Source organism: Triplophysa dalaica, chromosome 16, assembly GCF_015846415.1.
Source record: "Triplophysa dalaica isolate WHDGS20190420 chromosome 16, ASM1584641v1, whole genome shotgun sequence".
In the NCBI taxonomy this organism is placed as follows: Eukaryota; Metazoa; Chordata; class Actinopteri; order Cypriniformes; family Nemacheilidae; genus Triplophysa; species Triplophysa dalaica.
In genome coordinates, this window is record NC_079557.1 from 12,766,303 (window position 1) to 12,782,848 (window position 16,546).

At 37.8% G+C, this 16,546-nt stretch overlaps 1 protein-coding gene across 2 annotated transcripts in view; it reads right to left on the bottom strand.

Annotated features, from left to right (window-relative positions):
• The window catches only part of tenm2a (teneurin transmembrane protein 2a), a 514,782-nt gene that overhangs the window by 184,800 nt on the left and 313,436 nt on the right, over positions 1–16,546 (bottom strand). For both annotated transcript variants that reach the window (XM_056769446.1, XM_056769445.1), the window contains exon 4: positions 5,884–6,159. In XM_056769446.1, the coding sequence (XP_056625424.1) occupies positions 5,884–6,159 (276 nt within the window). The remainder of the gene's footprint in view (positions 1–5,883; positions 6,160–16,546) is intronic.

The window sequence follows — 16,546 nt, forward strand, 5'->3', positions numbered from 1 at the left end:
AAAGTTCTACAGGAAGCATGTTTTAATCATTCTGTCCTGAGATCAATGTTGTTTAAATGTAGGTTGTGGATGCTGCTGCAGAATTGTACTGATGCCCTATTTTACCCCCCAAAAAAGGATGGTTTAGGGAACTTTACTAGCATGTCTGCCTAGTAACGTTTGAGAACAAAAGCGCTGCAGTTCGTCTCACTTACATTTACATTTATACATTTGGCAGATGCTTTTATCCAAAGCCTCTGAAATACAGGAAAGCGTCATCTCTTATTTTTTCTGATCATTATTTGAAAATAATAAATAACATAAGTCTATTGTATCTACATATATATTGTTCATGCACGTTGAACCCTTTTGGTAAATATAAAAAATGCAATAATTTTAACTAAGATAACGGTAGACTGCCCCTCCCTTACCTTAGAATAAATCAAAGCACATGAATTTGCAACTGCTTATCACGATGGTATCTAAGTAGGTAATGTGGTTTTACTATCTGACACTTTAACTGTAAAGTGCAAATGTATTATTGAACGTGCGTGGTTGTGTTTATCTTTCATCAAGTCACTATATGACATTTCTCTCTTTAACAATTTCTGTGGAAAAGGTCGATACGACCTTTGTGTAATATCACTGAAGGCTTTTACTTAAGCTCACCGCTAAACACAATCCTGACAGAAAGCTGAATCATTCTCAAATAATATTATCCAATTTAATGTCAACTATGCGAAAATCTGAATGTTGTTTATTGACTTCTTGTTATGATTCAGAGCAACATAACGTAAACATCTGTAAATGCCAATAGACAGTTAAGTGAGGAAAAAATGAACTGAACACGTTTATGCAAGCAGTTGGCACTTGACTGAGAGTGGTTCTTTCATTAGCCAAATATTAGATAAGTGAGATAGACGGACAGAAATAATTGTTATTCTGACAATTCAGACAATATGTTTCATTGAGTGCCCTCAGCTGTCTAATGAAACATTCGCTTTGGGTTCACCTGACAGGAAAATTAAGTGCAAAGTTCTCATCCTAATGTCTTTCAAAACCTGCATGCTTTTATTCATTCCATTAAACACAAAATGAGAATCGAAAAAATCTTAAAGTTTGATTTATGATCAAAATTAGTCATGCCACATGAGAGCCAATGGCATTTAATGATGTTATTTACATATAACCTGACGTGATTTGAAAGCTATTGTCAGTAAATGTAAATTTCACTCTCTTCCAGTGCATACGTTTTCTTTGGAAAAGTTCAGACATTTCACATAGTCCAAGCCATATGGACACATTTTTTGAAGTTTCATGTCCTTTCTGGAGCCACACCGAGATAACTGAGTATTGCCTTCAATAGACTGAACATACAGTGAATTACAATTTATTTTCAAGTTTGTGTGAACATTTCTTCAAAACATTATCTCAAGACATATATTCAGATAAAATCCCACAGCTCTCCCACCGGTCAGCATGTAAATCCTCAATATCCCTCTTTCAGCTTTCCATTAGAAATTGTGAAATATCCATCAAACACATCCTGCATACAAGCACAAACTTTTTCATGCATCTGTACGGAACTCCTACAGCCCACATGCAGTCACTCATTTCAGCAAGTATCAAATAATTTCAATCTCCTCTTTTAGATATGAATATCCCAGCATGCAACTTTGATTTCTCTCTTCTTCTACTGAAGCTCTTTTCTTCCTCATTAATGAGACCTCTCCTGATGCTCACATTACAGGATTGATTTCTTTTATTCGCACAGAGTCTCGTTCATAACATAATCTTTGCCATAATCTCTGCAGCTACACGTCTGTGTTGGGGGCGCAACTGGTTTTGTTAAATCTTGTTGGTATAAAGCGAGTCCGCCTCTGCATCTCATATTAACCAAAGGATGATTCATCATCAGTTAATAGAGTTGATTGGAAAAAGAAAAGGCGGCTGTAGTAGTAATAAATTAAAATGGTCAATTCCCATAATTCCCTGCTGAATGTTGAAGTCGAGTTAGAGTACTGCACGTTAAATGTCTCATGAACTTTCGCTCAGATAGAAAAAATAAATATATTGAAGCGTTGAACTCAATTATCTTATTTATGAAAGAAAATGACCAAACCAAAAGAAGGAAATATCCCCAACACAGTCCCCAAGAAAGCTTCATGAACGGTTAGTGACGCAGATCAGTGTGGAAGAATACAAATAATCCTGCAGACAAAAGCCGCCCGCTCCTCTCGCAGCAGGGGCGCCAAGGTGGCTTTGTTTACCGAACGTGACGCGAAACGCTGATCGCCGAACCGCTGCCAAATGCAATTCGCATGGGGCTGCAACAGAATGATGAGATAATTTCTTATCTGGCTGGAGGACAAATACCTATGCAAACAAACACCGCAGAGCGCAGCGAATGACAAACGTCACCATCCCTGTCAGGACAGCTAGCTACTACTCAGCACCTTCTTAAATGTCAATATACACTCAAGTTACTGAATGGCACAAAATGTCGGCACCCGTGTAGGGTAAAAACGAGCCTTCAGACGAGTAAAGATCAGTGATTTTTTGGGTCTGGGTATTAATCATTCTGTCAAATTGAGGGACCTTTCAGTCACAGAGACTGCTTAATGGGACAATTACCAGGAGAACAGGCTCATTACCAAAGTCCCTGTGCACCTCACCTTATATCTAAAAGAACTGAGGCGTAGAAAGTTCCACAAAAAGAGATCATCGATAAGCAGCAAGTGTCGAATGAGGGGTTTATTTTATCTGCCTCTGAGGGAATTACACACTTGAATTTATTATTGACTTTCATTCTGCTCTTCTGAAGTGAACTGACTTCAAATACACACAGCACCAGAATATTTTTAAAACGGTACTAGCGTGATTCCCATAATTCCTATTCCCACACAGCATGTGGCACAGATGCACAAGCAACTAAAACCTATATATATATGACTGTCACATATTTTATATAATACTGACCCAGAACTCTCTCCATATGTTCAGGAACGGTTCGGTTGTTTTTCATTTTGAGACTCATGTAAATGTTGTTTCATCTGCCCCCCTTGAAATCACATACAGTATGTTCTTAATGACGTTTCTAATATTTTTAGCCGTCCCAAAAGAAAACAATCCTACACAACTGAGTAATAGCAGACATCTGCATGAAACCATTATGGACCTAACGCCTTCTCAAAATAATGTTGCAAACTAAGAATCCACAGCGATACGACTAAATGCGGCTTAACCAGTAACTGTTACAACCTCCAAGTCCTTTTCAACCCACATGTAAGATTTTATCAAGAAACAGAATTCAAATTATGGTCTTAAAGGGATAGTTCACCCAAAAAAACGTTTTTTATTTATTTATTTTATTCATTTTAAAATTGTGTTGAAATCTGTGGTTTTAGTGTTCATACAATGGAAGTTAATGGGGGACAGTGTTGTTTGGTTACCAGCGTTCTTTAAAGTATCTTTTCTGTGTTCTGCAGAAGAAAGTCATACCGGTTAGATGATAAAGGTATGTTATATGTTCAAGTGGCCTATTTATATCTCACTAACCTCTGACTGTCTGCCCAAGCAGAGATTGACTGGTACACTCGTGTCTGAAGCTAAGTTCTCAACAGTACAAATGGCTGTTTTCAGTGGAAGCGGGCAGTAGACTTTGAAAGCCGCCTTTAAGCCTGGGAGAGTATTTGGGTATAGACAGACGGATTGCGATAATGGATGAAAATTTCCCCCTGACCCCATTCACTCTCCCTCTGTGAGTGACACCTGTCTTTCAGAGTGATTGGCGCTTCTGACACATCTATACAAAGAGCCAATAGATGAAGATGAGAGAGCCAAAGATATTGAAGCGCATCCCCAAACACACACACAAAAAAGAAAGGCAGATGACAGAGGTTACGCTTCAAAGTCTGTTAGAAGTGTATAGACAAAAATGACAGATTTCCTTGCTTCTATTTTGAAAGTACGCTTTTCTTCCTTGCGAGAACACATCCCCTGAAAGCAATATCCTGCCTCAATTTCAGCTCCTAATTCAGTTCATTCAACTACAAGAAAGCTTGACTTTTCCTCAAGCACAGACTCTATGATGTATCAATCACACTCTATCTGGATTTTCATGTTAGCAGCATATCACAAGAAAATAATTAGCACTACTCATTATGCATTGGAGTATTATGGTTGGTGCATGCAACGCTGTTTTCCATTGTTATTTTACACATTTATTAAAACTAAAAAAGAAATTAAACTTATGTGAAAACTTAATTTATGAGATGAAGAAGAATATGCTTAAAAGAATGTTGACAGGTTATGCACTTGCAACATTTGTGACAAAGTTGATTACAAAAGAAAATCATTCTGTTGAATATTACATTAAATCTGATACACACTTGCAATGTAAGTAAACCTCCCTGATACTCCAAAACAATACCACGGCAAAATCGTTACTATTTTACGAAGTGGGTAATTTAGAAAAAAATATGAAATTCATACGATCTATTGCTTTCCCGCCAGTGACATTAGGGGCGGGGCTTCGGTGTTGCTTATAATATTTGTTTGTTTTCGTATGATTCTTAGTGTATGAATGTACGAATTAGCCAACGGGTAAATAGTTATAGATCATCCTAAATGTTTTTCATTGTCAATGAAGTTAAGTCATCATGGTAAATTGAAATGATTGGATAACACATAACTGGGTAGTTGACAAATATACCATAAATGTTCCCATTGGTGTGAAAGCAACAAATGAAAATAAATCTCTCTTATAATACTTTATAATATGAATTTCAACATTAATTATATAAAATAATATGTTATAACAGTTTGTTTTTCAAATGTTTTGTCACACCATAGGACACATGTACCGTTTATTTGTCAAATACCCAAGTTTTGTATCTACTTCTGCTTCTACTGTAACCAGGACTCGAAAACTGTGGGAAAACTATTTTTAGAGACTATTAAGATACTGTCTAGCGTCCACTGCTGTCATGTGATCTGACGACCGGTGCATTCCAGACCCACGTAGATCCCGTCTAGCAAATGTGAAAAAACATTTATAAACGGCGCTAAGAAACAGCGGCTGGGAGATTAGCGCTGCAATTATCTGCGAGGCAATTATCAGCTAGCGAGCTGAAGACGACTGCCTTCCAAGGTGTTTCTTTGTGTGTTTAATAGCTGTTGAGTAGTTTGATAAATTGTCAGAGCGGGATTGTGCGATGTTCGAATTCACGGCTGACAGATCTGTTTGAGTTCTGATACTGTGAGAACTCAATTAATTAGAAGGGTTTTTGTCGTCATTAACCTTTTTTGACACTTCCAACAAACTATGCAAAGGTTTCAGACGCCACCGAATTAACAAGGAAATGTAGAATTGAAGAATGTGTTGCAGAATCGCTGCCAAAAAGCTACCGAGAGGGAATTTAGTCGTCAACAATAACATTCATGCAGACAGATGTGTGGAAACGCGAGAGGGAGAGAAGCAACAGTGTTATCGTTTTACCAACGTGCGCTCTTTTACATTTCAAAAAAGCATACGTGTTTACGATCTTTTTCGTTTTAATTGGTTGTGACATGTCATGCTGAACGACGTCTATTAATACGCATTTTTAAACACAGGTTTCACTTAAGCGCTGCTTTTTGACTTTTGTTTGTGGTTTGGGTCGCTGGGGAGCGATTCTTTTGCCCAGCGAGAGTAAGAAAACAGGCAAGAGGTACTCGAAAGGGCTCTGAAATGCATTCAGCTCTAAATGAAGCGAATGAAAATGTGAATTTGTTATCACATGTTGCACATTTTTGGCATCTGTTCTTTCACACATCTCACACGCTAAATACACTCTTATAACATATTCTTACTCTCGTTTTGCTATTTCTCACACTCCCTCTCTCTGACAGTTTCTCTCTCACCTGATTCGTCATCAGACTTGTTCTCGTTCTCAGAGTCTGTCAGGGTGAGGGCGGAGTTCTCTCTGCTGGAAAGGCCAGAACTGCGGCGGGATTTGATGCCGTGGCCCTCCCACAGCTGGATGGCTCGCTCTGGTGAGATAGGGCCCTCCGGGTCGGAGTCCACATCGGAGCCGGCGCTTAAAGAGTAACCGCGTTGCAGGAGGCCAAGCTCTGGACAGTATGCGTTCTGATGGGGGGTCGGTTCGCAAATGCCCAACTCGGCTAAAGTAAAGTTCCCTAAGGCAATAAAAATAAAACAAAAAGAGTTAATTGTCCATGCTTACGCTTAAAATGACCTGAGAGATGTTATTGAGGCAACTAAGATGCACACAAGCTACACAGATCTAATATGTTATAACTAACAAGGCACATAAATCAAACATCTATGTACTAGTAGTCTAACGTGTTATGTCTGTAATCTAATGAATTCTCTCCGTTCTATTATCCAGTCAACAAGGTGGTCTGTAATCTTTGTACAGTGGGTTTTTTAAAGTGGAAGACCACTTTGACCCTTTCATGTATATATTTAGGAGAACATAAATCAGGATTTTTTAAATTTATTTTAGGATATGTAAAACTTTTTACACATAAAAAAAAAGGTAGAGATACTTGTGTGGACATTATGTAATTTGCTTTTGTTTGAAGAGATACTGTTGCTGTCCACAGTGACCTCTATGTCAAATATAAAACTTGAAATAGGCAGAAAGTTCTGAAATTAACAAAAGACCAGATTTTCTTGTTTATGTTAAATTATTAAAAAAGCTGTATGAAACATTAAGAAATCATGCTGGGATGATAAACTCAAAAAAAATGTGCAATAATTTTCACTTTATTTAAACAATTCATTTTGTTTTAACACCATTGATCTAGGTTTTATGTTCAAACACAATTGCATTGTGTTAAATGGCCTAAAAACAGTAATGCTTTGGCTTGACTAAATGTTCACATTTTAAATGAACATGTTTCAAACAAGTAGATCCAAATGATATTTGATGCTTTTCAATTTAGTTAAATGAATCAAGTTAACACAACACAATTATTTTACATATAGATAAATTAATTGAATTGTACTAAAGTAGCGTTATGGATTCTAGGAACAAAATTTCCAATTCCCATCATGCTTTGCACGGGTCTGAAAAGAGAGAGTAAAAGTAGCAATAAAATGTTTTATTTTATAAAAACATTTTTCAAAATGATGAAATGGGGATATTTTCAATTGAGGTAAAGTGTAGAGCATGTGCTGGGTCGAGGACCGGCTAACTAGATTTTAAATAAAAAAACAACTTCTGGCTAACTCCTAACAATAAGAACTATATTAAGCTTATTAAGTATGTATTAAAAATAACTGCTATATCATAAAATATCTAACCTTAAACTAACAAAGTAACATTAAAATGGAAACATGTTATTTATATTTAAATACTTTTAGTAGGATGAACTTCAAGATTCAAGTTTTTTGGACATTATTTCTACATGGTTGTTTATGTTTACTCAGTTCAGTTTAGTTCATCATACATTAAGAATTTGAGTAGAGACATTAAATTTATGTTGTGTGGTACCAATGTCCTAATTTTATTAAGTTAGTTTAAAGTATGTTTTTTTCAGTGCATGCATCTTTTAGTTTTACCTGGAAAACGTGTGGAGCTCTTTTTAGTGAAGGTGTGTGATGTCATTACTAAACATTAAGCTTTAGCTTCATAAATGATAAAAAATAAAGTGGTGTCAGCAGTGGTGTCAAACTTTAGGACTCCACTGCATGTAATGAAGTGTAAATGAACACTAAAACAGAAACTGACAATTTGACCTGAAAATAAGATTACTCATTGATATTACTCAAAGCTAAATGTTCGCTCTACTCCGTATCCATGATAAATTTTTTAGACTCAAGCCCTTTGCTACCATCAACCACCAAAATATAATTTCCTTGTCAAATTCTGCATTAAACCCATTTAAATCAGATCCAGTGTGATATTTTGTCTTTCATTCTTTATTCAAACTAACTAACTAACTAAATCATAAATATCTGAAAGTGTAATATTTCAAACACGGGTTAAAAGACTTCAAAAAGATGGATTGTTTCATTTTAAAATCTTTTCATGCTGAAAATTAGGCCCTGATGTGATTAAGCTTTTGGCTTCAGCCGTTCTCTTACCATGAAGCACACAGAAGTTCATCACAAGGTTTATAGGAGAAAGACCGGAGAGCACATTCAAACTGTATTAAGGCAAAGACCAATAAAGCAAGGGAGGGCAGCAGGAGTCGGAGGTTTTATGGAGCAAATCAGTGGACGTCAGCTCTGGCCCTCGGCCATGTATGGTGCAAAGCTAAGGGGTCTATTTTATCCTGATGCTCTTACCTGCTGTGAAATTTCCTTCCTACTGTGACTCAGGACGTGAGTAAAATCAAACACGCATAAAACTACCGCACACACGGCAGACCACGTTCAGAGCGAGCCGGACAGCTCCCCTCGGTTAAGTAATATATATTTTGCACGCCATTCAAATTCAAAGCACATCAAAGTGAATCGATAAACACAACGGAGTCCCAATTAAGGCCAGGGTGGGGGAAAAACAATTAAAGGATAAAGCGTGCGCAACCAATTTCTTCTCTACAGTAATTAAAAGAGTCAATGCATGCCCTCCAATCAGCAGAAAATGAAGAAGCAATTTCATTCATTAACGCTCTTTAAGACAGGAATCTTCACAGCGCCGGGGATCGATACTGCTAAGAGAGACCTTCATAGAGTCGCTTTAATCTTAACTATGTGGTAGACGGACATGAAACACTTTTCATTATAGTAGACACAATTTAAAGCTTTTCTTTTCAACTTTAAGATGAAACTAAGAACTAAGGGAGAACTGGACACGTCTACAACTAAGAGTGCAGAGCTGAAAACAACATTGATGTTTTTTCTAGGGTACTAGTAAGTCAAACACAAGCACTGCTATAAGTCTAGTCAGACCGTACTGTACCTGACATGAAGTAGCTCAGGAACGGTGAGAGATCCATGTACTCTGTGAGGATAACAACACAATACGCCACCTTTAATACCCAAAACACTCGCATCTATAATTATAATTCAACATTTATCACTTCGGAAAAACATCTGCGTTGTCTACTTGTTACATTTTTTCCACCACCTGACAAACACATATTCCAACTTTACAATTTATTTCTATTCACAGAAGCAGAAAAAATAAAAAATAAAATGTTATTGTTGTTTAGTCTGCGTGTGAGAGTATGCAGCTGTGAACGATATGCGACATGACAAATATGTTGCTCATCTATCAAGAAAAATATAACACAAGGTGGTCCCAAATTATATTAGGACACTTAAAGGGATAGTTCAACCAATACTAAATATTCTGTCATCATTTATTCAACCTGTATTTGACTCTTTCTTCTGTGGAGAACAAAATAAAGATATTTTGAGAAATGTCTTCGTGGTTTTGTGTTCATGCAATGGAACTCAATAGGGGCCAATGTTGTTTGTTTACGAACGTGTGTCTTCTGCAAAAGAAAGCGATAAAGGCTTGGAATGACAGGGTTAATTTTAGAACATTCATTTTGCTGAGCTATCCCTAAGCCACACTTAAATCATATTATTACGATTGCATTACATTGATGACATAAATACATTTTATTCGTCTTATACAGTTTATATATATATATAGTTTGATATGTTGCATACTTTTTAAGTGTGGCTGAAGTGTTTAAAGAGAATATATGTGTTGTGAGTTTGAATTAAGACTAACAGTCGCTTCTTAAAGATTATTAACAAAAGATAAATAACACTGAAACATATAAATCCGTTATCATCGAGAATGAATGTTTGTATGATTTAAATAAACGACCTGACTTGTGGAAACAGCTTAGATGTAAATCATAACAATATCCATTTCCTTCCTCCTTGTATCTCACAGAGATACAAGGAGAACTGCCAAATAAATCAATTCAATCCAGCGTTTCCTTTCTTAAAAAATATATATGAAATATTCTTATTTTACATTTGTTGGAGTTCTTCTGCTAAGAAGCAGTGTCATATGCATGAGACGAACATGCCTCATGTCTGATTCCCAAGGAGATCTGTAGACTGTGAAGAAATCGACCATCTTGTTCTCTTTACATGTTTACAAATTCATAGTACAGCCAGATGGAGAAAATACCACGGTAAACCCAAAGAACAGGCATCTCTTTTCAAACTGGGTAATGTTCCTTCCTATCCCAAAAACATGTTCAAAGCCTGTGTAAAAGCCCACAGGAAATGGTCGTTCACACTGTGAGAGACCAACAAAAAATTCCCACCCTCACAAATTTGTTCTTCTGAAAGTTCTCAGAAATAAAGCACCTTCATGTTTCATTTCTGAGAAACTCAGAGTGGCAACATGTCATTCTCACTCGTCTACACTTCATATGTTTAGATGCACAGATGGGAATGGCAGGCTCTCGTCCTCTTTTTCTCATCAGCTCTGACGGCAAAAGAGTTTGCTCCTGATCTCCTGTGTGTCCTTACTGCCCGTTACTCAATTACAGGAAGGGTTCAGTAATGCGCTTTTCATTAAATCTGATCATTTAGACCTTGCTGTTTTCTTCCTATCTCTCATAAGCTCCTCTGTACAGGAATCATGCTTCTGCCTTCATGCCCACGATTCCCTTCACCTCTCCTGACAGGGACTGCAGTAAGAGTCGCCACGCTCTGTATTCTCTTGAACTCTGAGTGTTTCTTTTTGTACTCACTCTCTTTCCCTGTACAGTATGCCTAAATGCAATGTTATGATCATAATGTCAACCAGGATCACTTTGAAATAGACGCTTCACTACGACCATCTAAAAAGGCCCATCATTAAATGAGTCAGTTGCTATCTTCCATCTGGACTATGAGTAGCCTACCTGCAGGGCCATTCAAGGGTGCACAATTTCTTACGTAGAAACTCGTAGCTTAGTGCTTGTATAAGTTTTAATGGCTTGGTACGTTTATATATAAAATATACAATATTAACACCAGCTCTAAATCTTACAGCATTTCATGTGCACTCTTTTATACGTACAGTATCTTTCTGAACATCTGCCTAATGGTAATTTCAATGTAAATAAGTGCAATAAAACCCGGCAGAGAAGGTGAACCATTTGGGAGGAAAAAAGTGCAACATTATCATAGCGATTAACACAGTTTGGGTGTGTGCACGTTCGCATTTCACATATGTGCAGCCGAGTATACGGCCATCTGTGCATATTTGTGTTCTCGGTACATGCTGTTATTTAAAGGATGTCGTCGCCTCTGAAGTAACGGCTGAATGTATCTTATGTCGAGTGTTGGAGCTGGTTCAGTTTTTTTTCGACAAATGTCCTTTAATGTGATAGGACAAGCATTGTTTCAAGTGTGATGATATTAATATGGCACTATTTTTAAATGCTTGCTGTTTTATTATTATTATTATTATTATTAATAATAATATTTTTTTTTTAATTACCAATAACTTATTATTAATTACTTGTTCTTTAATTTATTTATTATCATTTATTTAATATTATTATTGTACCATGCATCTATCATAAAATGAAAAGTTGCCACGAGTTGCCAGTTTTATAACAACTTCTTTTACTCTCTCTACATTTTATAAGCACGTACCAAATTAATCCAACACGTCATTCAAAAAAGTTCAGAACCACCTCTGCTCCTATAATTTCAGTGATTCTGAAGTCTAGAGGGAAGTTGCGTATAGAAACAGAAAAGGGGCTTTTGGAGGTCTAATTTGACGTACAGTGCTTGTCTCCTAGCTGGAGGTACGTTTCGGTCTATGTTCTTTGCGTTAAAGCCTTTTGCTTGTGCCCGAACACACGCTGAGGTAATTTACTGGCCTTGCACACCGCTGAGGACTGACTCAAATCCCATTTTAGGCCCCAGGAGTGGAAATTGTCCTCTGGTCATTATGCTTCATCAGACTCATGAAAGAAGCATTTGACTTTCCTGAGGGGTGGAGAGAGGGGGCTGATTGGCCGTTTGAGTAATATAAAAAGACCTCCGCTTCAACAGGGGGAAGGATGTGATTTTTGCATTCAGATCGCCAAGCCTCTCTGTGGTCTCTCTATTACCCCCCACATCTTGCTACTGATGGTGACGTTTAATGGACCTGCTCCAGACAGTGTCTTTATGCTACATGTTTGTTCATGTTCTGCGGGCTGATGGTTATTATTGTTACTGGAGGCATGTGCCGAGGAAATGAAGCTCGATGGGAACCAGTGATGGAACAAGACCGATGGCAGAATATTATTTAAATTTGTCACTCTGCAAATTAAAACTTTACCCATTTTCAAAGGAAAAAGTTTTGGGCGAGTAATGTTAGTGGAGTCAAATCTGTACTTTTTCAATGAAAAATAGAAGACATAACATAGAGCGGCCCCAAAAAGTATTGTACAAATAGACCACAAAAAAACACAACGGTGGACAAACTTAAGAAAGCTTTAGCCTTAAGCAAATGTGCCATTTTGGATAGAAACTAAAATACAAACAAAAATTATAAAAATAGGGTTTTAATTTGATTGAAAGGACCAGTGTATCATTTTTTGGAGGATCTACTGACAATTATGCAATATAATAATGTATACATAACTATGTGTTCCGAGGTTTATAAGGACCTAACATAATGAAGCGTTATGTTTTTATTACCTTAAAATGAGCTATTTCTATCCACTATACACACGACGGGTCCCCTTACATGGAATGTTGGAGCAATGTCGCAATGTTGTTTCTACAGTAGACCTAAACAGACAAACTGTATTACAGAAGGTGTGTAAATAAGTTATCTCATTTTGGAAAGAAGCGAAAACGTTTTAATCCTTTCTCGGGATGCCAACTGCTTCAGTAGGGACGGGGAGGGGTGGAGTGAGCGGTCGGTTGCAATTCATAACCTCACCACTAGATGCCAAAATTATATTTTAAAATGTATTTAAAACTGTATTTAATTTTGATTTAATAAAAACACAATGTCAAACTTAATTTATATATCAATCTCATGCCAATTTGTAATTATTTTACGAACGCTCACTCGGCTAATTCATATGAATTCGAATGATCTTATTCATATTTTGGTACGATCTTCTTCCATGCAAGTGTTAGTTAGGTTTAGGGGAGGGGCTTATTTTATGTTCATCATATGTTTTTGTGCAATTCACTTCATACTACTTCATCCAATCTTGCAGCTGCTGTTTGCAAATTTCTATTAGATCAGCCACATAAGAATGACCTTAAGATAAGCTTGTTTAAAGCAATTACAAAGATGTCTTTTGCTTAAGGGCAACTGTATGCTGTCAATTACAAAAAAATTTGAAAACCGAAAATACTGAGGACAGCCAGAAATGATGATATTGAGCAGGGCACGAACTAAACCTGAAGCACAAACAAAACATTAAAGAAGACAGAATGACAAATTCCTAAAAAGAAGAGATGAGAACTGAAAAGAGAGAGGCTAATACAGTGAATATGAGGACAAAAAAAGCTTGAGATGATTTAGAAAGGAGAGGTGTAGGGAAAGGACATAAATCAAGGTCAGCCTGCTGGGTTTCAGGCATGGTATGGTGCTATGAGGAGTATTGTGGTGCCATTAATGAAATGACACAGCTGGCTCTGCATCCCTCCAGATATTCACACACAGGTCTGTTTGCTCTCTGAGCTCCACATCTCAAGATCAGCTCGTGCACACACACCACCACACACACACACACACATACACAACACTGACACCTTCAATCAATCAGCACGCGTTTAGATTTGCCTCCCGTTCGACACCTTCACTGTATTGTGCTCTCCAAGCATCTTGTTAATGTAGTGCTCTATAATTACATTGCTATGGAGACGCAGTTGGGTTCTCCATCATCCACCCATGACTACTACACCTGCATTTGATAGAGATACAGATTTTCCATCACGGACCGGAGTTTCAATGCTCTCCATGGGATGTCGACTTTCCCTGTGCTACACATTACTGTTTAAAGGTATAGTTCACCTAAAATAATAAATGTACTCATATCTTTCAAAACATGTTAATGACTCTTTCTTCTTTGAAAAAAAAATATGATAATTTTGAGAAATACAATGGAAGAGCTCCAAGGTGGTTTGGGTACCAATGTTCTTCAAAGTATCTTTTTGTTTAGTTTGCCAAAGAAAAGAGTAATAAAGGCTATAAATCCCATGAGGATGAGTAAAGAATTTTTTTTTGGGATGAACTATACCTTTAAACTCCGTGTAAAAGCACTCGCATCGATCACCCCGAGTACCCAGTAAGCTATATGTGAAGATTTTTATGGAGGATTTGAATTCAAACACACGTGAGTCAATGCGAGTGATATTCATCAATAGATAAATCATTGAAGCACGTCGCGATCTCAAGCAGTGATCGACCTTCCGTTCGAGCTATTCCCCTCCGTTCATTCGCATCTGTGCTACTGTTTGCTTGTTAGTTGGTATGAGATTTGTTTAGTTGGGCAGAGTGAGAGAATGAGAGAGCCTGAAAGCATGAGAGCTTGCAACCCTAAGCTTGTGATTGATAAGATGCCTGACGCTTGGCACCCCAATGATAGGGGAGGCGCCATGAATGCTCGGCCGCTCCATTGCGTCATCGATCCACCGTTTAGCCCCACCCAGAAAATCGTGAACAGAGAATTGGTGAAAAACTGTTTAACAATTTAACTCCACAATCTTTGCAATGTGTTTCAATGCATTTGTGTTACAATAACATCCATAATGTGTTTAGAAACAATTCTCAGCATTATCTTTACCCAGACTTTTATGAAAGAAAGCTGTACTTAACTTTCAAAAAATGGTACAGTGCAAAACCTGACAGCAAACTTTTAGAGGTCCCAATATGTGCCTTTGAGGTACTAATATGTTTCACCCCTGTGACAGCAAAGGAAGTTATGGAAATATAGTTTAGTTAAAACAACCAATTACAAACTTTTGTGTTTGTGTATTGCATTGTCCAAGAACTGTACTCATCTATACAAACTAAATTTACTTATAAAGGTCTAAAGGTTTAGTTTTGAAATCCAAGCACTAGTTACAAATAATCTAGCAACAGAAATCAGATAATTTGTATGCGGAGGGAAAATCACAACATGTAAAATAATGGGCCTTTACAAGTTGCTGTATGGGAACTGTAGTGTATATAAGAGACAGTTCAGGAATGGTATAGTTCAAATAATGTGTTAAGTTAACTTCAAAAAGTCTCAGGAGATACAGAGCATCGCAGTGATATTAAAAGTGAATGTTTTAGCATCGCATTCAACCCACTGTCTGATTCAAATCCTCCTACCTGTCCATGTGACATCAGATTCTGCATGAAATGTGTTGGCACTGTAGGTGGTGTGTTATCATTGGTGGTCTCAGTAAGGCAGGCTGTTAATTGAGAAGGTTTACGCTTAGCAGTGGGTGTCCGGTGAGTTTTCGCAGCATACTTTGTTCCCAGGATGCATAGCACATCATTAAGGCCTCCATTAATGCAGGGACACAGAGTGAACAGCTAAGCAAGAACAGGGCCCTCAGTGTCAAACGCCCTGCCCCATGTGAGCCACCTGCTCGGCACGGCCACTCAACACCTTTTAATTGGGTGGCAGAAATAGCTCTGACCCCCGGGGAGCCATTTTACCTCTCATAAAGCACCTGACAAAGCTCTTGATATTTACAACATCATTCGTTTTGCAGAAGACTCCACCACTGACATGTCTGAAGACCTGACGGAAGCAGATCAAGCCTCGGGGAGTGATAAGACGGAGACGAATGCTGTTTTCTCATTATGCTTGAGTTGGGGTCTCACTACGCCCCCATTGGTTGCATCTGGTTTACAGTGTTTAAATTTGTGGTGACAACTTTATCGACGCATCTGTCTGCGTTTGGCACTCAATTACACACGCATAACGTCTCCGCTTACATTTATTCATCAAACGAGAGATAAAGGAGAACACCAAAATCTATCTCAAATTTATGAGACCCTGTGCATTTCCCATTACGCTACTCACTACAGAATGTGACACAGGCTGTTTTAACCTCTGACAAACCATGAGATATACCGTACAATCTCTGGAGAGTCTCCAGCCGCTGCTTATAAAAAGTGGGATGTTTTAGAAGACGGAATGGAGTTAAATATGATGTGCTAAACAGCCTAGTAGCTTATTAAACAAAACCAAATTTAACCATATAATGCTGTACTAACATAAAAAAAACATACAGAGAGACAAAACAACAGCCAGAGAGACATTAATGGGGAATGCCATCTGCAATTACGCGGTGCTTGGCGGGCTGGTGTCAGAAAAGGTGACGTAGCTGTCCAAACCGTGAGTTTAATCTGGACATCACAAATGCTGTTAAGCACCAACTGACCCCTTAATGGCCGCCGGGGCTCAGACTGCCCACTGCGTCTTGCCTTTCAGATACAACGCACTTGTGCTGTTGTAAGCTCCCCCATTAACCGCCTCAGCCACCCATCGCGCCAGCAAGGCTATTAGCCACTTCAAGCACTTCATGGCCCTCGTGCCAATCCTTTAAGCTATTCTAATGTAGTTGAACTAGGTTTTAGTGTCAGGAAAGAATCATTTCATAGGAGAACCGCAGTTCAGAGTATTTTTGCCTTAT